General features: G+C 36.3%; 2 protein-coding genes across 2 annotated transcripts; one reads left to right on the top strand and one right to left on the bottom strand.

The window, feature by feature from the left end:
• Window positions 1–2,621: 2,621 nt before the first annotated feature.
• Window positions 2,622–12,635, bottom strand: LOC138324938 (pre-mRNA-splicing factor 38A-like). Its single transcript, XM_069270212.1, has 9 exons — window positions 12,467–12,635; window positions 10,004–10,163; window positions 9,676–9,797; window positions 9,222–9,307; window positions 8,671–8,772; window positions 8,001–8,110; window positions 6,349–6,410; window positions 3,652–3,685; window positions 2,622–3,481 (listed from the first exon to the last, which is right to left on the bottom strand). The coding sequence occupies exons 1-9, from the start codon at window positions 12,594–12,596 to the stop codon at window positions 3,238–3,240; spliced, it is 1,050 nt and encodes a 349-aa protein (XP_069126313.1). The 5' UTR covers window positions 12,597–12,635; the 3' UTR covers window positions 2,622–3,237.
• Window positions 12,636–12,960: 325 nt separating this feature from the next.
• Window positions 12,961–22,156, top strand: LOC138326198 (uncharacterized). Its single transcript, XM_069272326.1, has 5 exons — window positions 12,961–13,119; window positions 13,910–14,028; window positions 14,500–14,687; window positions 18,154–18,541; window positions 22,029–22,156. The coding sequence occupies exons 1-5, from the start codon at window positions 13,016–13,018 to the stop codon at window positions 22,154–22,156; spliced, it is 927 nt and encodes a 308-aa protein (XP_069128427.1). The 5' UTR covers window positions 12,961–13,015.
• Window positions 22,157–23,866: the final 1,710 nt, after the last annotated feature.

Here is a 23,866-nt window from a genome sequence, read left to right as displayed (position 1 = left end):
CATTTCAATCAACAGAGTTTAGCACAAATCCTCTTTCATTGCTTATATTTACTATATAAATATAGGTCACTGTGACCTTGTTAACAATGGTCATGGTGTGTAATTTTCTTAACAATTTTTTAAATCTGATCAAAATACAAACCACAGAGGATCTGAACTTTAACATGGGGTCACATTCTAATACCCTTTCAATCTGACCAATCAAATTACTTTCAAACTTGACGAAGATGAAAGTTTCCAATGATGTCAAGTAACTTGTTCGTGTTTGAAATAATTTCATTTTCAGTTGTAGAAGTCAGATGGAGACAATATAAGCACAGGGGGTATAGAGGTCATCAGAATGTGAACCCTAATGGGATGTTGTCAGATCTTCTAATAAAATGGAGTGATAACACCTTGCTTGTTATTGATCATTTTGTTAAATCAGATTGCAAATATTGGTCTCGGCTACAATTGTTACAAGATAATATAATAAATTAAAATTAAAATTTATTATTTTTGTTAATACACAGCATAAAATCTTAACCTAGATTACATTGTTACATTTTAATAAGTTGCAAAATTTTGAATCCAAACCCTATAGGGATGTAACCATTTGCATTCCATGAGCGCAATCCAGTTAAGTTGCAGAGAAAAAGTCATTTATATGGAAATTGACCACTTCTTGACCCCGCCCCTCAGGCCCCCCGGGTCAGCCTATCATTTGCTCAATTTGAATCCCCAGCCTGCAAGGATGCTACCAATTTGCATTATGGGTGCTATACCATGCTTAGTTTGCAGAGAAGAAGTCATACGCTATATGGAAATTGCCAAATTGACATTTTGAATATCCCCACACTATAAGGATGCTACATGGCATTATGGGTGCTATACCATGCTTAGTTTCAGAGAAGAAGTCGTCCAAATTTTTGAACCCGCCCCTCAGGCCCCCGGGGGGTCAGCCCTATCATTTGCACAATTTGGAATCCCCACACTATAAGGATGCTACCATGGCATTATGGGTGCTATAACCATGCTTAGTTTCAGAGAAGAAGTCGTTTATATGGAAATAGCCAAATTGACCCCTTTTTAACCCCGCCCCTCAGGCCCCTTGGGGGGTCAGCCCCATCATTTGTACAATTTTGAATCCCCCACCCTATAAGGATGCTACCATTGCATTATGGGTGCTATACCATGCTTAGTTTCAGAGAAGAAGTCGTTTATATGGAAATAGCCAAATTGACCCCTTTTGACCCCGCCCCTCAGGCCCCCGGGGGTCAGCCCCATTATTTGTACAATTTTGAATCCCCACCCTATAAGGATGCTAACATTGCATTATGGGTGCTATCCCATGGTTGGTTTCAGAGAAGAAGTCGTTTATATGGAAATAGCCAAATTGACCCCTTTTGACCCCGACCCTCAGGCCCCGGGGGGTCAGCCCCATTATTTGTACAATTTTGGAATCCCCACCCTATAAGGATGCTAACATTGCATTATGGGTGCTATCCATGCTTGGTATCAGAGAAGAAGTCGTTATATATTGAAATAGCCAAATTGACCCCTATTTGACAGGCCCCGGGGGTCAGCCCCATCATTGTACAATTTTGAATCCCCACCCTATAAGGATGCTACCATTGCATTATGGGTGCTATCCCATGCTTGGTTTCAGAGAAGAAGTCGTTTATATGGAAATAGCCAAACTGACCCCTTTTGACCCAGCCCCTCAGGCCCAGCCCCATCATTTGTACAATTTTCAGTTAGTAGCCCATAAGGATGCTACCAGTCAAATTTTGTTGAAATCCGACCAGCTGTTATAGAAGAAGAAGTCGATTGTTGACGGACGACGGACGCCGGACGCCGGACGCTGCGGTATCCCATAAGCTCACCTCGGTCCTTTGGACCAGGTGAGCTAATAAGCTCTATCTATATACTTAATGTAGTCTCTGTCTTATCATGATGTTTGGTTCCAGCTGAGGTCAATGTCTAGACAAGGGCTAGTTATTTTCCTGGTCAAGGAATCTTTTGTTTCTATGTACATTAGTATGCATACCAGATCCAATCAACAGGCTTGTCCACTCTAACCTTCCTAAGGACCCCTATTGACTAGGGCCAAACTAAAAATAGTTGTCATTAGAAATGTGCAAGAACCAATCATCTTGAAGTGGAGTTTCTATGCCATTTGCGGATTTTAAAGTGCCAGTTTAGTAACATAAGCGCATTATTACGGTACCGTTACCACCAATGGAATGTGTTTCGATTTTTCCCAATGAAAGATATGCTTCAAATGTAAAAGCCAAGTATTTTCTGGGTTAAACAATAAAATGGAAAAAAAGTAATACCTAAGTAGTTTAGGCACACATTGAAACAAATAATCCATGTCATTTCATCGGATATAAATACTCTCTGTCTCGCTTTCAACAAAGAAAACATTTCAATGACAAATGAAAAATCTTGAGTCCAGTATCTTTGATCCAAGTGGTATGCTTCTGAAAACAAACCACTTGTACCGGTTCAGTTCTACTGCTACGGGGCGTTTCATTTGAGATACAGCAGATTTGTATTGATACAACTGGTATGAATCTGCAAATGGAACACAGAGATACACTTATCTCATTAGACAGGTAAAAAAAAAGTCAAAATCATTGAACAATAAAACTGTTTATTTAATTATTACATGTGTGACATTGCATATGACCTCTTCAGCAATTGTAACAGGCTTTAAAGCCAATCAAACAAAACGTTTAGAACTGAACATCTGGAATGGTCAAATTAGTACCCTTAATGTGTCATTTAGCATTAACAAATCTCATGTTTAATAGCATTTGAAAAATCACCCTGAAATTGACTCTGGTTTTAACACTATCCAATCCCTACTAAATCTTTATGGGCTTTGCAGAAGACTAGACAATTTGACAGCGTTTAATTACAAAGATAGGGTGAATCCTGCAGGAATTAGTCATCACTGTTTCAAAACTTTTTTTGTATTTGTCCATTAATTCATACATATATCATATCACATACATTCAATTTTACATGCTTTCAGTATTTTACCCACTTCCATCGATCACGAGCTATTTCAATTTAAAACAAGAAACTATCTTCACCAATGATATTATTAATTTGAATTCTTAAAGATTGTGGTCATCCTCTGCAAGTTACTGTCAAAAAAATAAACCTATGCCTAGAGTAAAACCATGTCATACCAATGATAACAAGATCATTAACCATTCAGCTCATTACAAGATTGCCTTAGACACACTATTTTAAAGGTGGCAGACCAAGTTTTGCTCTCTGTTCATTTGCTTCCTTAATTTCCAGTTCTTTCTGTGAAAGTCCACTGTCGTGTTTGTCCCGTCGATCCCTATCCCGGTGTCTGTGGCGATCACGGTCACGATCACGGTCATCTGAATGTTTATGACGACGGTCACTATCATCGGAGTGCTTGTGATGGCGATCTCTGTGGTCTTTGTGGTCGTGTTTGTGTTTTTTGTGTTTTCTTCTTCTGCAAATTAAATTGGCAAATTTGTAACACTAACCAAAATTAAAGATAAAATCAAAATCACCTCATGAAGAATCAGAATCTTTCGTCAAGGGGAATACATGTATTGTAATTAAATTTGAACTTTCAACTTGGGCCTATGATGGATGATTATAATGTATTGATCAACTTACCTGTCATCATCATTGTCACGATGTCTGGATTTCTCTGTAAAATAAATAAAATCAGTAAAAATAATTAAATAAATCTGAATATTTTACAGTGGATGCCAATGGCCAATTTGACTATCAGATGTAGAACATGACAATAAATTTCATAGCTGGTTTGTAAGAAAAAACTTTGCTTCGAATATTCATTTCAAAACATAAAGATAAGGTTGATATATATTCAAATTTCCAATCAAAACAAAGGTGATTCATATTCAAATTAAAATATTGTTTGATTTACAAACACAAAGCTAAGCCATGACAAATCATTAGACTATACATAAAAGAAAGCATGATTTCATATCAATACTTTTGTGGAAAATGGCTCAACCTTCCAAAATGAAGACATTTTAAATAAATTTCAGAAATTTTGTGACTTCAAATATTTCTTAACTTCAAACTAGCTACAGATCAAAGTAAAAATTAAAAGAAAGGAAAAAAAATGACATTACAATATATGAAACAAGAGGCCCATGGGCCTTAAAGGTCATCTGACTATTAGTACAATACAACATAGTCTTTTAAAGATTTTAGCCTATTTGACCCCTGTGACCTTGATTGTAGATCAAGGTTATTCATTTGAACAAACTTTGTAGCCCTTCATCCAAGCATGTCACAGGCCTAATATCAGGTCTCTAGGCCTCTTAATTAACAAGAAGTTCACAAGAAGTTATTTAAAGATTTTAACAAATCCGCCATTTTGACCCGTGACCTTGAATGAGGAAAATTGGGAATAAAATTTTCAATGAGGTTTTTGAAATTGTTTAAAGATTATGCCTATTTGACCCAGTGACCTTGAATGAACATTCATTTGAACAAACTTGGTAGCCCTTCATCCCAGCATGCTGCAGGCCCAATATGAGTATCCTGGGCCTTTTGGTTCTTGAGAAGAAATTGTTTAAAGATTATAGCCTATTTGACCCCAGTGACCTTGAATGAAGGTCAAGGTCCTTCATTTGAACAAACTTGGTCCTAGCATGCTACAGGCCAAATATCAGTACCTGGGCCTTTTTGTTATTGAGAAGAAGTTGTTTGAATTAAAGGTTTATGCACAGCACACGGCGGACGAACGCACGGCGCACGACGACAGACGGTGCATGATGACAATAGAAACTAAAAAAATGGCCATAAACCAGATAAAGATTGTACAATATTCCCACACCCAATTTAGCCAATTTTGGCCTTACACCAGAAGGAGACTGTACAATATTCCCACAACCAATTTACCTGACTTTCTCTTGTTCAGTTTCTCTATCAATCAAAAAAATTCTAACATAACAACAAAACTATAATCTGAACTCAAAATAAAACTACAGATACAAGATATAAATATGGAGACCTCCATCTATATTAATTTATAACCTGGTTTTCTGAAAGAGTTAGAATATTCTCTGCTTCATGAACACATTTTGCCAAATCTAGGTCAATTACAGACCAAGTACCATTCTCAGAATCCTCAACCAAATCTAGGTAAATTACAGACCAAGTACCATTCTCAGAATCCCCAACCAAATCTAGGTCTATAACAGACCAAGTACCATTCTCGGAATCCTCAACCAAATCTAGGTCGATTACAGACCAAGTGCCAATCTCAGAATCTTCAACCCAATCTAGGTCGATCACAGTCCAAGTACCATTCTCAGAATCCTCAACCTAATCTAGGTCAATTACAAACCAAGTACCATTCTCAGAATCCTCAACAAAATCTAGGTCAATTATGCGCAAATACAGACTAAGTACAATTCTCAGAATCTCCAACAAAATCTAGATCAATTACAGACCAAGTACCATTCTCATAATCTTCAACCATATCTAGGTCGATTACAGACCAAGTACCATTCTCAGAATCTTCAACCAAATCTAGGTCGATTACAGACCAAGCACCATTCTCAGAATCCTCAACCAAATCTAGGTTGATTACAGACTAAGTACCATTCTCGGAATCCTCCGACACCTGAATACAAAGACAAAACACCTCTGGCCCCAGTTGTACAAAGGAAGACTAGTTTAATCACATGATTTGTGAAAATTTTAATTTCTGTTTTGGTGCAAAACCTGTGATATAAAACATGTTATAACGAATCTATGCATGGGAACACACAAAATTGCTTCATTAAAAGAAGAGTTTGTTATACATATATTATAAGCTTCTGACAGCAATCTTGATAGGGATTGAAAATAACTATGTTATTACCACAAATTTGTCGCAAGCATGTTTATCAAAAATTTGTTCTACTGTACTTTTCAAAATAGGTAAATATGTTAGAACAACATAGAACCAAAAGTTTACCCTCTTCCAACAGAACAACACATAAATTGTCACTTGGTAAGGCTACCCTATCACGGCCAAGTGAAGAGAAGAATGAATTTCCTTTTTTAAAATGTTATGTAATCATGTCAATTTACTTTTGCAAGATATCATTTTAACTTGATTTAAAAATTGTCATTTTACTGTAAATAAAACCAAATCATCTTTTGAACGAATAGACCTAGATATAGTGGTTTCTGCTTCATCAACAACTCCTGCCAAATCTTATAATATCAAATCAGAAGCATGTCTGTCATAATCTCACGAATTGTACATTGTCGACAATAAAGCTTTCCAAAGTCTTCCTCAACCTTAGTCAGTTCAACAGAATAGTGAACATAAACACTATCATTTACCTGGAGATCTGTGCCGTTTCTCCCGGTCTCTGTCTCTGTCCCGAGAACGCTTACGATTAGATCTGAAAATAAAAAACAATAAACTTGTATAAAATAATGGCAATGAACAACCAACCCTTGATTGTTTACCTTACTCTGTATTGATGATTACACATTTGTATCAACACCAATGGTAATAAATCTGCACTGGTGTTAAATGACCTAATAGCAGAAGTTAATTGAGTTTAAAACAGGAGTACTGTTTGAGAATGTTTGTGGAAATGGTAGTATGCTTAACTCATGTTGAAGTTTTTATTTAAGATTTAAAATAGTCATATCAGTGTTGGTACATACAATAAATGTCCCAATTCTGACCCAAAGTAAAAATCTTAAAAAGGTCTGGTGTTTAATTACCTGCTGTGCGGTGACGGACTGCGGGCGTATCGAGGTGAAGGACTTCGATTAGGTCTGTCTACATCTTTGTAATTTCCTCTCCGTCTCTCCGGTGAAGGACTCCTTTCATGCTAAAATAACCAAGAGTACATAATATGGATTAACACTAGAAATTAATACACACTAGAACAGTCTGAATAATCACTGTTTACTCCATCCATTAAGTCCCAGGGGGTTCCAGCCAACTTCTTGTACATTTTTGTAGTCCCGGCATGAATGCTACTTATTTTTTCATATTGCGCTTAAATTCAGTGAAGCGAGTCTTTCATATATCACTGTATATTATCAGAACCAAACTGCACTCTTTAGCCCCCTCCCCTCAGGCTCTGAATGATCAAGATAACCAGGTATTCATTTTGGAGTCCTCAGTCGATAGAAATGTAACCATGCAGTCAAATCTAGTAAAATTTGAATCCACCTGAGTAATTTGTAGAAATTGTTGACAGATGCTGCACAATGCCAGAAGCCCTTCATGGAAAGAAGAGCTAAAATGCTAAAATAATTTTTTTAAGAAGTTTTGGCTAAAATGTGATGAATGAAACAGTTGTAACAGTATTTATCAGTCAGGGACAAGCGCAATAAACGATTAGGTGACATCACCATGACAACAGTATGAATGACACTTTAACGAATAGACCATAGTGGTTCCTTCATCTTCAATCTCCTGCCAAATCTTATAATATCAAATCAGAAGCATCGTATATTGTCATAATAATCTCACGAGATTGTACATTGTCGACAATAATAAGCTTTCCAAAGTCTTCCTCAAACCTTAGTCAGTTCACATCAGTATAGTGAACATAACACATATTATTTACCCGGAGATCTGTGCCGTATTCTCTCCCGGTCTCTGTCTCTGGTACGAGAACGCTTACGATTAGAATCTGAAAATAAAAAACAATAAACTTGCATAAAAATAATGGCTAATGAACTACCAACCCTTGACATTGTTTACCTTAGCTCTGTATTTATGATAACACATTTGTATCAACACCAATGGTAATAACATCTGCACTGGTGTTAATGACTTATTAGCAGATGTTAATTGAGTTTAAAACAGGAGTACTGTTTGAGAATGTTTGTGGAAATGGTAGTATGCTTAACTCATGTTGAAGTTTTTATTTAAGATCTAAAATAGTCATATCAGTGTTGGTACATACAATAAATGTCCCAATTCTGACCCAAAGTAAAAATCTTAAAAAGGTCTGGTGTTTAATTACCTGCTGTGCGGTGACGGACTGCGGGCGTATCGAGGTGAAGGACTTCGATTAGGTCTGTCTACATCTTTGTAATTTCCTCTCCGTCTCTCCGGTGAAGGACTCCTTTCATGCTAAAATAACCAAGAGTACATAATATGGATTAACACTAGAAATTAATACACACTAGAACAGTCTGAATAATCACTGTTTACTCCATCCATTAAGTCCCAGGGGGTTCCAGCCAACTTCTTGTACATTTTTGTAGTCCCGGCATGAATGCTACTTATTTTTTCATATTGCGCTTAAATTCAGTGAAGCGAGTCTTTCATATATCACTGTATATTATCAGAACCAAACTGCACTCTTTAGCCCCCTCCCCTCAGGCTCTGAATGATCAAGATAACCAGGTATTCATTTTGGAGTCCTCAGTCGATAGAAATGTAACCATGCAGTCAAATCTAGTAAAATTTGAATCCACCTGAGTAATTTGTAGAAATTGTTGACAGATGCTGCACAATGCCTGAAGCCCTTCATGGCAAGAAGAGCTAAAATGCTAAAATAATTTTTTAAGAAGTTTTGGCTAAAATGTGATGAATGAAACAGTTGTAACAGTATTTATCAGTCAGGGACATGCGCAATAAACGATTAGGTGACATCACCATGACAACAGTATGAATGACTTTACACTCACCATAGCTTCCTCATCATCTGAGGTGTCCATGTTTTCCAGATCTTCCTCCAGAGCGCTGACTCGAGGATCTAGTGAGTTACTCTCCTCCATCACTGTCCGCTTCTGTAAACATCAAAATTACAATTCAGAAATCATCACTCTTCTCGACAAAAATGCTAAATTTTCATGTTTTCTCCAAAAAATATTCAACCAACACAAGTAATAGACAATATCAAATAAACACGCTAATCCAACAATTTTTTTGTTCCCCCCCCCCCCCCGTATGTATAAGGTTGTATTTCACTTGCTAGATGAACTGATTTTATGTTTTAGTGCCTCAATAGTAGTTGAAGAGAGAGCATGTACAAGATTCTTAAAACTGAGATCAAAAGTAAAATATAGGTCAATACCCTGGTTTTGGACTCAATACCGTCTCACCTAGGTGGAGCCACATACCAATTACTGTATGAAAATAGTCTTATATTCTTGGGAAAGTTTTAATATTCTTTGAGGTTGGTAAGATGTGAAAACTGTGTGTTTCAGGAATATTCAATGACTTGACCAGTCCTCACCTGGATTCTTGGCAAGATGATATCACAGACACGTTCCTCTCGCAGTAATTCATCTATGAATTCATCCATGTGTATCAGCTCAAAACCTGAAAAAAAAGTTTACAAGATGAAGTTTATTGGTAGTGGTACTATAGATGGATTATAGCATGAAACTCTCAAAATCTCATCATAATATTATTATCAACACAAAGGATGCTACCAGCCAAAGTTGATTATGTGAATTGTTGACGGATCATTATGACATAAGCTCACCTTGGTCTTTGGACTTATGATCTGTTAATTGTTTACCAATCCTTTTTGCATTAAATATAAATAATCTCATTAAGAGTAAGCCATTGCATGTGTGTCCATCAACAGGAGATGAGCCAGGACGACTAAAAAGAGCGGTTTATTTCTGCAACAGTTCAATGAAATGGAGTATATGAAAATGTAAAGAAAACAATCAAATTCTTACCACCCTCTTTGTTTTGACGTTTCAGTTTCCTGTAATCGTAATATAGGGGCTCTAAGTATTTATAACAGTCTAGCGATGATCCAGTCAGCCGCATGTAAAATGCTCCTAGTGCTCGAACATACCTGGGTATTAAATAAATAAATTTAATAATAATATACACCTCTCTATAATATTGACAAGCAAAATGCTCTAAGTGTTCAAACGCACCAGTATGGTAACAAGCTTAAGCAAATAAATATAGTATGTGCACCTCTTGCAATATTACTGATTAACCAGAAAGTAGATAACTTAAAAAAGAAATTGAAATGAATAGCAGTTGAGGACTTACTTGAAGTTCTCATTTCTGAGGAATTCCACGACAATATCTTTCTCAGGTTGGATCTGTAACATCTTTAGAACGAGACACAAAAATGGAGATGGTTTTACGTTCCCTCCATAGATACCTCCAATGTATTTCAGCTCCATCGCCTTGTCCACCAACAAGGCAGCTGCAAGAAAAATAACCTCATTTAGAATCAACAAAGTCATAAAACTGGGAAAGCAACTTTATAATTTCAAGCTGTAAACTTAGTATCTTTTTGGAGAGACTGGCTAAATTCTTATATAATTTCTGTTAATAATGGATCCCATTAAAGCCCTGAAAGCCATTACAACTTTTACAGCTTTTTCCATTTAGTAAAATATTCTGATTATGTCAACTTGGAATACGCTTATATGGGTTCACTATATGGAGTAGGTATAACGAGCAAATCATGTTCTAATCATGTTTTCTTCAAATCTGGTTCTGTAACCACTACCACGTGTACATATTTCTAATGAATGTTACTGTAGTATAAATAGTATTTATCTAGAGATGCTTGCAGATGGTTTATGGCATTAAGGTGTTTGCATATGCTTTTTCAAATGACACTAAGGTCAAGTATCCAAGACAATTAATTGACACATCAACTTTTTCTTATTTATCTATTTTCTTAATATACTTTACCCTTCAACTCATGTGCACAAATGACATTAAATTAACACATACGGGAAAAAAAATTAAGGTTTTCGAGTGTAAAGACTTTGTAAAAAGGAGAAAGAGTGCAGCAGGAGTGGACTGGCTGCATGATCCAGGTAGGTATTTAGCACGCTGATAAGTCAAAGACCCACTATAGACTAATATATAGAGAAAGGTAAGGAACTTCTCCGTGATGCAAAATTGGGTAATTTAGTTCAAAGTGTTGTAAAAAAATATCCAGACCAGATATTTCAACGGCTTTGGTCTTAATTGAAAGTTAAGATGTTACACTTCACGACGATAACAAGAAATCCTACTGAACTTGTCTACTTTTTTCACAAACAGCCTCGAAACTTGAAAAATTGACGAATTTCCATTAGTCGGACACGATCGAGAACATTTTTACAAACGAAAATGTCTATTCGCTACACTGAAAACACGGCAGCCTACAATTACCGGCGTTGACATAAACAAACAACAGGTGAAAACAAATGTATTTACTTGTTTGACGGTTCGTTCAAATCCCCCCTCGTGGTCCTTATGTCGTTTTTCAGCGTTAATAGTTATCCGGGTCAGGTTGACTGCCATTTTGCCACTATCTTGAAAGTTATGTAAAGCCTAATCTCATTGGTCGGTTGGTTTTAGCTTAGCCAATGAGATTAGGCTATACAATAACTTTCAAGATAGTGGCAAAATGGCAGTCAACCTGACCCGGATAAACTATTAACGCTGAAAAACGACATAAGGACCACGAGAGGGGATTTGAACAAACGTCAAACAAGTAAATACATTTGTTTTCACCTGTTGTTTGTTTATGTCAACACCGGTAATTGTAGGCTGCCGTGTTTTCAGTGTAGGGAATAGACATTTTCGTTTGTAAAAATGTTCTCGATCGTGTCCGACTAACAGAAATTCGTCAATTTTTCAAGTTTCGAGGCTGTTTGTGAAAAAAGTAGACAAGTTCAGTAGGATTTCTTGTTATCGTCGTGAAGTGTAACATCTTCACTTTCAATTAAGACCAAAGCCGTTGAAATATCTGGTCTGGATATTTTTTTACAACACTTTGAACTAAATTACCCAATTTTGCGTCACGGAGGAGTTCCTTACCTTTCTCTATATATTAGTCTATAGTGGGTCTTTGACTTATCAGCGTGCTAAATACCTATGATCCAGGTAGCTCAATAGAGCATCCAGCTAGTGTTGCTGTTCAGAGGTCCCCCGTTCAAATCCTGATATGGCTGCCACATTTTCTCCTCTCCTTTTACAAATATTTAGGATTTTTTTCTTTTCTTCACTCATACGTCTGCAACAGGTTTTAGTTGTACATAGTGACAGTCTCCTTCTAGCTTCGCGCTAGAGGGAATTTCCCTTTTGCTCAGTCTGTAGAATGGTGGAACAAGTAAGTCTGGGGTCGCGGGTTTGATCCCGACTGGCAGCACACTACTCTCACCCTGTTTTACATCATTAATAGCAGTTGCTTCTTGTGTCAAAACTCTCTCTGCTATGTAGCAAGAAAATAAGAGTAACAAATGTCTTCACATTCATCCTTATTCAAGTTTATAAGAGCGCAGCTATTATGACCATTCAACCCCTCCTCACAATGCACATTCACTTTAACATCTTCGACACTTCATAGTAACTCATTCAATTCTAATAATGACAGTAAATGCATGTACAATGATTCTTCCTTCCATAATGAGGTTTACGTTATATCTTCTTGTCTTCACGTTTTGACAGTAAAAAGATGAGAAATTTCAAAGGGGTCATGCTCGAACACACACATTCCTTACATACCTGTCAGTGCAAAACATTCTTCTTTCCAGTATCTGCATTCGTAAATTCTTGTTCTGATGATTTTCTCGACTAAATATTGAGGATTTGTCCCTTTCACCGAATGAGCATCCTTCACTGTTCTGTTCGCCATGCTGACGCCTAACTGGTTAAATTAGATCTTCAAAATAAGTATTAAAATCGCCTTCCATTTAAGCGTTCTAAAGACTTAGATCAAGGGATTCACAACACCTCGCATCTTTTGTTTACTCTAACCGTCAGTCTAGAAACTATCCGAACGAAATCTTTACTATGGTGTATTCCAAAAAAGTCTTCATTATTTTTTTATAACATGGTTTAATAGCTTTTCACCTATGATAGTTTAATGTTGATATTAGAGGTTTTTAATAAAAAATAATTATTTAACTTCTACATTTGTATTATCTATACGAATCTTATTTTGAAATTTAGACATATGCAAAATATATTTCGATAAAACGAAACGGACTATAGTATAGACAGGGAACTGGTGGCGGGAAAGGAAGATCCCAGCTGAGTAGCCAAGAAGTAAAGATGACGAAGAAATATTTCTCAGATGTCAGCAATGCGAAACTTTTTTCCTGGAAAGGAGAAGGAGAGGTGACCGACAGACGAAGATATATCGAAAAACGTTTTAAGTTAGTAAATTTCATAAGTTGAAAAATTATTTATTCAATACGCCATTCCTCTCCATTCACTGCCACTGGCATGGCTGAGTTTGCTTGTTTGTTTTCCAGTGAAGAGAACAGACCTGCATTATTCTATCCGCTATGACTATGATATATCTTTCAGTGCATGCCCTTATATATTTAAGCCACAATTAGTTATCACCAGGTGCATCTCTAGGCTGAATATAATTATAAAAAATTACTAGCCATGACTCTAGACTGTCCCATTTTTCAAAATGAACATAATATCACCCTGTTTCCTAGTCAATCGGACAAAACTACACTAATAAAATAGGAAATGAAGCATATGAATAGCATATAGGCCTAGGCATATTTAAATTTATTTCCATTGTAGTTTATCTAACTTTCTAAAGCAAATTTAAAGTCTAAAACAACAAAGTTCATCAACAAATTTTAGATGGTTTTCAAGTAACTTATTTTAGGAATTTAATAAAGCTTTGCCATATTGAGAATAGGGGCCAAATTTTTCGCCCCAAATAAATTGTATTGAAATCAACTCATGCCAACAACTTGCATATTTGCAAACTAAATAGCCTATATTTGAGTAAAGCCTATATTTGTATGATGAAATTGCTTTAAAGTTATGTGTGCCATAATTTTTGAAATTCAAAAAACTTTAAAATACTTTGATATTTTTTATTTGCCACAAAGAATGATCAATTTTGAGAATTACTATACTTACCAGATTAATGTACATACAGGTTTTTAATTTGACAAAGTAATTCATAATTTTTTTTAGGAACTTTTCACTAGGCAGGACTGTGTATGGTTTAGGTGACTATGTATTTATTGACGCTGATAATGAAGAGGGAATTGAAGGTGCCTTTATTGCTCAAATCAAGGACCTATTCCAAGAAGGTATGTATTTGGACCTTGTCAATGGACAGCTGCACAACTTTTAAGCAAAAGAAGTCTTCAGAAAGTACATCGTAGGCCAAAAGTTGTTTTCTTTACGTATATGGATGATGAGAAAAAGTATTAAATACCGTAGGTGCATGCATATGAGATGAAATCTGGTTTTTAGGTATGTAGTGATAATTTTGCTAAGTCTGAATTAAATTAAGTTAAATTTTTTTCTGATGTATAAAGACTTGACTATTTATGCAGTTCATGATTTGTGTTAATACACACAACTGTGATTTATTATCGGACACAATTATCATATATTCAGAAATGAATTAAATTAATTTGATAGAAAACAACTTTTCATTTTAAAGTCTTTAAAAAAACTCAGGCAGGGAAAGCGTTAAATTTGCAGGCATGCATGTACTCTCAAAATCTAGACTTGTTAACCACAACCTGTTTACATGTACAATTAACAATCCTTAGAACGTGGAGGTGAGATATCTGAGCCAAAAGCAACAGTAAAATGGTACTGGCGTCAATTTGAGATGAAGGATGCTTTAAAACGTCTGGAAAAATCAGATGGACCAACAGATGCCAAAGAAGTCTTTCTCAACAATAGTAAGAACCTTGACGACACCATAGACATAGACACCATCCTGGGGAAATGTTCAGTGAGGTAATATAACTTCTAAAATGTTCAGTGCGTAAATAGATTCTAACTCAATACAATCATATACGAGCATAGTTTACAACTATTTACTTTTCGTTTCCGCCATGATATTGCTTATTCTATTTACTAATTGTTTTAATCGCAGTTCAGATGTAAACAAACTTCCCAACACGACTTAAAATGTGAAAGTAAGGCTTCCAACCCCGGCGCCATTGTTCCAACACATGTGGTAAAACTGATAGTTACAAACAACTAGAGAATGTACGTAAATTCTTCTGTTTTATGAACAAATTCCTAGTGAATTTTTAAATAGGCCCGAGTCTGAACGGCGATCGTCCTTTACGATTCACGGGTTTACTAAGACAGATGATGTAGTTGTGACGTGAACAATAAAACCTAATTGAATATTTTTTAAATAACTAACATTATTAAAACTTCTGGAATAAAGTTACATTGCTTATGATGCAGTTTCTTCGTTTTGATTCATTGGTTAAATGTCCGCGTGACACGTGCAAAAATGTGCGTTTCCCTTTCAATAGACTTACGTTACATAACGGCCCTAATGTATTGTTTTATATTTAATTTGTCATAACATTTGAATTTAATTTTACTCCACGTCTTCATTATTTAGTAATTGATACTTAGAAACATCATGCAAATACCCATCTGTGCATATGACTGTTACAGGAAACAATTACATGACAAAAAAAAAACCAAGTATGGCGACCATCATAGATCGATTTTATCCAGGCGGGTTGTCCGCAAATACGACCCCCCACCACTTTTGACCTTTATATTCTTCTCAGGAGGGGGGTCATTATTTGCGTTGTGAAGATAACGGAGAACATCTAAAATGTTCAAGAGTAACTATAGCGTCTGTGATTGAAATTAGACTATCTAAAATTTTCAGTGTCGTAAATAAAATGGTCAGTGCGTAAATAGAACTTCTAAAATGTTCAGTGAGTAAATATAACTTCTAAAATGTTCAGTGCGTAAATAGAACTTCTAAAATGATCAGTGAGTAAATTAAATAGAACTTCTAAAATGTTCAGAGAGTAACTATAGCTTCTAAAATGTTCAGAGAGTAACAGAACTTCTAAAATGTTCAGTGAGTAAATAGAACTTCCAATATATATATAAAATGTTCGGCGAGTTAATATAATCTCTAAAACACTCTTGAGTTGATATAACTTTCTTATAAAATCTGTGGTGTAATAATAATTTAACTTGTGAAGTGTTTAAGTTAAATTCAATATTTACTCTTTTTAGGTCACTTGACCATAGGTCATGGTGACCTATTGCGATAGCCTTTTGTCCATCGTCGTCCGTCGTACGTTAACTTTTTGTTGTGAACACGATAACTTGAGTAAATGTGAACCGAGATTGATGAAACTTTGTATGTAGCTTAATATTAACAAGATCTCGGACGAGGTCGAGTTTCAGGGTTGCTGGGTCAAGTTCAAGGTGACTGCTACTATTTTTAGAAAATCCCTATCAGCACTCTAGCGGCTTCATTCCTTGAGTGATTTTGATCACACTTCACACATAGACAAAGGATCATAATATCACGGACAAGTTTGAGTGTGAAGATTGCCAGACTAAGGTCAATGTCACTGTTACTATTTTAAGATAATTTCTTTGTCAGCACTCTAGCGGCTTCATTCCTTGAGTGATTTTGATCACACTGCACACAAATACAAAGGACTGAAAAAGTTTGAGTTTCAAGGTTGCAAGGTCAAGGTCAAGGTCACCGTTACTACTTTTAGAAAATCCTTTTCAGTGCTCTAGCGGCTTCATTCCTTGAGTGATTTTGATCAAACTTCATACAAATTTAAAGGACCATAATATTTTCAACAAGATACAGTTTCAGGATTGTCAGGTCAAGGTCACTGTTACTATTATTTTGAGTATTATTTGATCATTTGTAATAGGAAATTAGTCAAATATTGTCAGAATTATCAGTATGAGATGACCATTGAATCCTATTAACCAATTTTCCATGACTGACCCCCAGGAGCCTTAGCGGCGGGGTCAAAAGGGGTCAGATAGGCTATAACTTCAAAAATATTCTTCTGAAATTCTGGAAATGGTAGAATCACATACTCTTCATAGATGGAAAGGTCTTGAGGTCTTTTACAAAAATTGTGAATTATATGACCCTGGGGTCTCACGTTTTCCCCTGGGGAGGGGGTCAAGTTTACTAAAGTTTATATAAGGAAAACACATTTATGAGCATTTTTTGCTCAATTTTCATAGGAAATGAGTCAAACTTGTTTAGAATTATTAGCCCGAGATAATGTTTTAATATTATATTTATATTGGTCCTGGTCAACCCCCTCGGGGCAGAGGGGCGGGGCCAATAGGCTAAAACTTTAAAAATCTTCTTCTGAAATTCTGGAAATGGTAGAATCAAAAACTCTTCATAGATGGAAAAGTCCTTTACAAAAATTGTGAATAATATGACCCTGGGGTCTCGTGTTTCCCTCTGGGGAGGGGGTCAAGTTTACTTACTTTATATAGGAAAAACACATTTATGAACATTATTTGCCCATTTTTCATAGGAAATTAGTCAAACTGGGTTAGATTTATTAGTCTGAAATAGCGTTTTAACATCCATATCCATATTGGTCATGGCCGATCCCCAGGGGCCAGAGGGGCGGAGCCAAAAGTGGTCAAAATGGTAATTTCAAAAATCTTCTTTTTAAATTCACAGATTTGATGGAACCAGATACTCTTGATAGATTGGAAGGTCTTAAGGCCCTTTACAAAAATTTGTGAATTTCATGGCCCTTTGATCTCTGATTTTCCCCTTGGGGAGGGGGTCAAATTTACAATAGTTTTTATAGGAAAAACACATTTAGGAGCATTATTTGCTTAGTTTTCATAGGAAATTAGTCAATCTGGCTTAGAATTATTAGCCTGAGATAGCATTTTAACATCATATCCATATTGGTCCTGGCTGACCCCCAGGGGCCAGAGGGGTGGGGCCAAAAGGGGTCAAAATGGATAACATTTCAAAAATCTTTCTTCTGAATTCACAGATTTTATGGAACCAAATGATCTTCATAGATTAAAAAGTCAAATTTATAAAATCACTGACTGACTTTAAGGGCCTGATGGGCAAATATATGGTGTTTATATGCATGTCTTTGTTTCATTCTGTATCTGAACTCAGGTGACCGTTAAGGCCCATGGGCCTCTTGTCCTTGATGAAAGAATCGTTTCTGTCTGCTTATTATAATCTTGTGTCTTATCCCTACTTCTGGATTGGCTTACTGTACTGATGATAAAAGTAGTGTATAGCTCCTTTGTAATGTTATGACAAGTTATTCTGTAAAACCACTTTAAAAGCTATTCTAACATTAAAAGGCATGGTTACTTGACAAACCACTTAGTCTTGATTAAATTGTTCCCTTCTCAAATTTTGTGTGTTTAAAATACTAAAGATAAGTCCATTTGAATTTCAGATTGAAACCTGTCAGCCTGGAGAAATACCTAAGGGAAAATGTACAGACAAATTCTATGTTACCAGATCCTACAATGGAAGCAAATTTAGTGCATTATCAAATGTAAAATCAAAGATTGAAAAAAGAACAAACTCTAAAGAAAACATGTTTTCAAATCGCTCATCAAGACGATCATTAGGTTGTGGACTTGTGACAGGGAAACCTTTTGAAAATTCTACAAATAAACTCAGACCAACAAGGCATTCCATTGGTGGCGATATACTGCAGAGGAACAGAAATTTGTTTGACTCAGAGATAAACAACCAGCAAAGGAGAAGTGTAAAACCAATCAGAAGACTCACTAAAGAAGTAGATGTTAAATCCAGTGCTACTAGTCCAAAACCTCTGAGTAAGTTAGTCTACACTGCCCCTAGTCCAAAATCTGTGTAAGTTAGTCTACTCTGCTCCTAGTCCAAAACCTCTGTAAAGTTAGTCTACCTGCTCCTAGTCCAAAACCTCTGAGTAAGTTAGTCTACTCTGCTCCTAGTCCAAAACCTCTGAGTAAGTTAGTCTACCTGCTCCTAGTCCAAAACCTCTGTGTAAGTTAGTCTACACTGCTCCTATCCAAAATCTCTGTGTAAGTTTAGTCTACACTGCTCCTAGTCCAAAATCTGTAGTAAGTTAATCTACCTGCTCCTAGTCCAAAACCTCTGAGTTAGTCTAGTCTACTGCTCCTAGTCCAAAACCTCTGAGTAAGTTAGTCTACACTGCTCCTAGTCTACCTGCCCTAAAACCTCTTAGTAAGTTAGTCTACACTTCTCCTAGTCCAAAACCTCTGAGTAAGTTAGTCTACACTGCCCCTAGTCCAAAATCTCTGAGTAAGTTAGTCTACCCTGCTCCTAGTCCAAAATCTCTGAGTAAGTTAGTCTACACTGCTCCTAGTCCAAAACCTCTGTGTAAGTTAGTCTACCCTGCTCCTAGTCCAAAACCTCTGAGTAAGTTAGTCTACACTGCTCCTCGTCCAAAACCTCTGTGTAAGTTAGTCTACTCTTCTCCTAGTCCAAAACCTCTTAGTAAGTTAGTCTACACTGCTCCTAGTCCAAAATCTCTGTGTAAGTTAGTCTACCCTGCTCCTAGTCCAAAATCTTTGTGTAGGTTAGTATTTTACTCTGCTCCTAGTCAAAAATCTCTACCAGTTTGTTTACTCTGGTCCTTGTCCAAAATCTCTGTGTAAGTTATAATTAGTCTACACTGCTCCTAGTCCAAAATCTGTAAGTTAATCTACTCTGCTCCTAGTCCAAAATCTCTCTAAGTTAGTCTACCCTACTCATATAGTCCAAAATCTCTGTGTAAGTATAATATTTTACTCTGCTCCTAGTCAAAAATCTCTACAAGTTTGTTTACTCTGTCCTTGTCCAAAATCTCGGTTAAGTTATAATTAGTCTACACTGCTCCTAGTAGCTCCAAAATCTGTAAGTTAATCTACTCTGCTCCTAAGTCCAAAATTTCTCTAAGTTAGTCTACCCTACTCCTAGTCCAAAATCTCTGTGTAAGTTAATCTACTCTGCTCCTTGTCTATCTCTGCAAGTTTGTTTACTCTGCTCCTAGTCAAAAATTTCTTTGTAAGTTAGTCTACTCCGCTCCTAGTCCAAAATCTCTGTGTAAGTAAACTAGTTTACACTTCTCTAGTGCATAATCTCTGTGTAAGTTTGTCTACTCTGCTCTTAGTCCAAAATCTCTGCTAAAATCTCTGTTATTTTTTTTGACATAGTCAAAAAACTTTTGTCATAAATGTAAATGTAAAAGAGGACTTTTAACATTGAACTCTTGCAAAAAAAAAAAAAAGGATAAATAAAGCAATCCTTCACATCTGAAAAATCCATCCAAAAAGGTAGGGAATTTTGATTCTCTCATTGTGACTAAGTTCAAGGAACCCCCTGCACTCTGCTTTAGAAAATCTCTGTGTAAGTTCGTCTAAAGTCCATTTGTGATTGTTACTCTTGCTCCTAGTCCAAAATTTCTGTGTAAGTTAATCTACTCTGCTTTAGTGTAAAATTTGTATTATGTTCAGTCAAAAATACTGTGTAAGTTAATCTACTCTGCTCCTAGTCCAAAACTCTGTGTAAGTTATCTACTCTGCTCCTAGTCCAAAATCTGTGTTCGAGAAACAAATGTAAGTAAAATCTTGTAAGTTACTAAGTCCTAGTCAAAATCTGTGTACTTTAGTTACCTGCTTATGGTCCAAAACTCTGTGTCCAAAATCTGTGTGTAAGTTAATCTACTCTGCTCCTAGTCCAAAATCTCTGTAAGTTAATCTACTATGTCCATCTGGGTACTCTGCTCTAGTCATAAAGTCTCTGATAAGTTAGTCTACTCTGCTCCACAAAAAACACTCTGTGTAAGTTAGTCTACCTTCCTAGTCAAAAAATCTACCCTATCAAAATCTGTGAGTTAATCTACTATGCTCCTAGTCAAAATTGCTCTTAGTCAAAATGCATTACTTCTAATTTTCATAGTCCAAAATCTCTGTGTAATAAACTGTTACTCTGCTAGTCCAAAATCTCTGTAAGTTATCTTTGTTTAGTCGAGGAAATATATCTTCTGTGCTCCTAGTCCAAAATCTCTGTGTAGTTCGTAGTGTATCTCATCCTAGTCCAAAATCTTTTGGCTACATTTCTAGTTGATATTTTTTTTGCCTTCCATATATGTGAATATGAAAACTTATTTGTTGTTTATATATTTACATTATTTCATCTTTCAGTTGCAATAAGGTGGTCTGTAGATGTGGCTGTGCCCTATGCTATATATGTGAGAAGAATATTACAAATATTGGTTATCAACATTTTGTGGACAGTAGCAGATGCTCTACATTCACCAATGATGACGATGAAGACATGAATGCTGTAGGGTGGAACCGAAGACCATATTTTGACCCAGAGAGAGCAATGGTAAATATTTCAATATTAAGGTTTCAATGTTTTTATCCTGCAGATGTGTTTATTTTTTATTAAGGAAAAAGTCGGACCATGTATGTCATGTAAACTTCATTACGTGTTTTATTATGTATTGTAATAGTTGTTCTTTATACCCCTGCAATGAAGTAAATGGGGAGAGGGGCATCCTCGATACTCCAGGGGTTCCGATCACTTACGATCTCTACACCCCTGGACTATCTCATAGTAAAATTGGAGGCAACAGAACCGAATATGTAGGTTATTTAGTCATTTAATGTACATCAAAAGAGCTGAATAACGATACACTGTGGTTGGCTGTGTGGCTTTGATGTTGGGCGTCGCTCTATCTATAGTCTTCAAAGCAAATCTTTGCAAGCTTGTGATTGGTTCAGATGTTTTCCGCTGAGCTGCCTCCAATTTTACAATGAGATAGTCCAGGGGTGTAGAGGTAGTAAGTGATCAGAACCCCTGGAGTATCGAGGATGGGAGAGGGGGTACGTGCACTTTTGTATTCCAAATAGATTTCAGACTTTTCACTTGGATTGATCGCCTTTTTACCTTCTTGTCTGTCTCTGCTGCAAAACAAAACATGTTAACTGATACTGTGGTCCCAGGAACTTGATGAGAATAGCAATTCAGAATGGATATTTTAATTGACATCAAATTAACAAGGAAAAGGTTAAAGATGCTATAAAATCATTTGGCATATAACATCATAGGAAATATTAAAATGGGCTCCCAAGAGTTTAGTATGTGTTTCTTATTTAACACCTTGGTGTCGCAAGGAATCCTCAAAAGTCCAAACTGGAAGGAACACTAGCAAAATTTACATCTTATTGTCCAAAAAAATGTGTTGACTTTAGAAATAAATTCCTCCAATCATCGAGACCGAGCCATTTAGTACTTTCAGTACTTTGATTACCTTCTAATTGTCTTTTGCAGAACATAATGACCATCCAAACAAGAATCAGGGAGAATCCCTTACTGGTACAAAAACAGTGTCCAAGGTGTCGCCGCAAAAATCTCCAGGGTTTACACGGAAACAACCATGTAAAATGTTGGAACTGTAGCACTGGGTTCTGTTTCCTTTGTCGAGAAATTCTGAACAAAATCCCTGTAACAAAGCATTTCAAACCTCCGTTGCCATGCCGACAACACACAGCAGAGCAGACACACATACCTGAGGAACCGAGGAATCATGAAAATGAATAATCATAAACGTTTTTCTGTTGACTGTGATAATTACATTCAAATTTTACATATGGGTACATTTTCCTTGATCTTTAATATAAAAACATGTATACAGTAAAACATGTTTATAACGAACCCACTTACAACAAAGTTGTGGTTATAACATAGTAATTTTCGTTCCCTGCCAAGCTTCCCATGAGATGTCTGCAATGTGTTTAACGAACTATGCTTATAACGTCATTTTGTTGGTCCCCCAGAGGTTTGTTATGATCAAGTTTTACTATATGATATATACAGCAAGGACATATATGAGAAGGATAAGTCACACTGGGTTTCGGCGAAGTACAACATAGGAGCTTTTGTCTTTGTGCACTGACTGTGATGTTGGGCGACGACTGATTTTCTTTTGATTTCTGCCGGCGCAGCCTTTGATGTAGCTTGCGGGTCTGAGGGTTACCATCTTACTTTCTGAAGCAGGGCAGTCACTTCATGAGCTGTCGTATTTTTTTAACGAAAATTTAAGACATATTTTCTAAACTACCGTCCTTAAAGCAAGTAATAAGCGTTGTGATATTTAATAAACTTTACATTGGTGTTTCGTTTGACTCGATAAGACAAGTATTTGTTGAAAAAAACGGTTCAGGGGCAGGAGGGGCGGGGCCCAATAGGGGAAATAGAGGTAAATCCTATAAATCGCTACTTGTTCTAGAGTTCTGCATGGATTGTAACCAAATTTGGCCACAAACATCCTTGAGGAAAGAGGAACAGAACGCGTATAAATTTTGGCTCTGCCCCTCTGGGGGCAGGAGGGGCGGGGCCCAATATGGGAAATAGAGGTGAATCCTATAAATCGCTACTTGTCCTACAGTTCTGCATGGATTGTAACCAAATTTAGCCGCAAACATCCTTGGGAGAAGGGGAACAGAACTTGTGTAAATTTGTGGCTCTGGTCCCCTGGGAGCAGGAGGGGCGGGACCCAATAGGGGAGTTAGAGGTAAATATTCAAATTCCTACAGAAAAGAAACAATGAACCTGTATTCAGAACATTACTTGGCATTACAAACCAGGTGAGCGATACAGGCCCTCTGGGCCTCTTGTTTTTAAATTTGAAATGATACATTATTGTTACTTATATATAGTTGTATAACATGCTTACATATAGATATATATAATTTTACATATACAAATCTATAACTGTGATATACCTGGTATCTGATAAATAAGAACTTGTTCTGTTGATATTCCCTTTTTGATTTTCTTGTCTTTTTTCATTCTTTCAATGAAATTACATGATCCACAAATGAGTTTACTGTTTCAATTTTGCAAATCAAAATCATCAAAAGCCAAGCCCTCTGATTATGTTAGTGGAATGTAAGATAATCAGAAGCCTTGGCTAGCAGTGATTGTAGTGCTAGGTTGCATCATTGAACTTCTTTTGGATTTATTACCGTCATTTAGTACTAACAGTTGATAATTATATCATTTGGTCATTTGTGAAGAATTACCATGGTATATGAATCTGGGACACTGGCTGATTGCTCTGCCGATTGAGATTCCTCTACAGTAGCATGCACATATATAAACCACAT

This window comes from Argopecten irradians, chromosome 6 (assembly GCF_041381155.1).
Source record: "Argopecten irradians isolate NY chromosome 6, Ai_NY, whole genome shotgun sequence".
In the NCBI taxonomy this organism is placed as follows: domain Eukaryota; kingdom Metazoa; phylum Mollusca; class Bivalvia; order Pectinida; family Pectinidae; genus Argopecten; species Argopecten irradians.
This window is presented reverse-complemented; position numbering and strand designations above follow the sequence as displayed.

Coding starts and splice junctions, on each gene's coding strand:
- LOC138326198 (XM_069272326.1), top strand. CDS start 13,016: ATGACGAAGAAATATTTCTCAGATGTCAGCAATGCGAAACTTTTTTCC. Junction 14,029..14,499: donor CAAGGACCTATTCCAAGAAG/GTATGTATTTGG, acceptor AACAATCCTTAG/AACGTGGAGGTGAGATATCT. Junction 18,542..22,028: donor TACTAGTCCAAAACCTCTGA/GTAAGTTAGTCT, acceptor TGTCTTTTGCAG/AACATAATGACCATCCAAAC.
- LOC138324938 (XM_069270212.1), bottom strand. CDS start 12,596: ATGGCGAACAGAACAGTGAAGGATGCTCATTCGGTGAAAGGGACAAAT. Junction 9,308..9,675: donor ACGTCAAAACAAAGAGGGTG/GTAAGAATTTGA, acceptor CTTTTTTTTCAG/GTTTTGAGCTGATACACATG. Junction 3,686..6,348: donor GAAACGGCACAGATCTCCAG/GTAAATGATAGT, acceptor TTTATTTTACAG/AGAAATCCAGACATCGTGAC.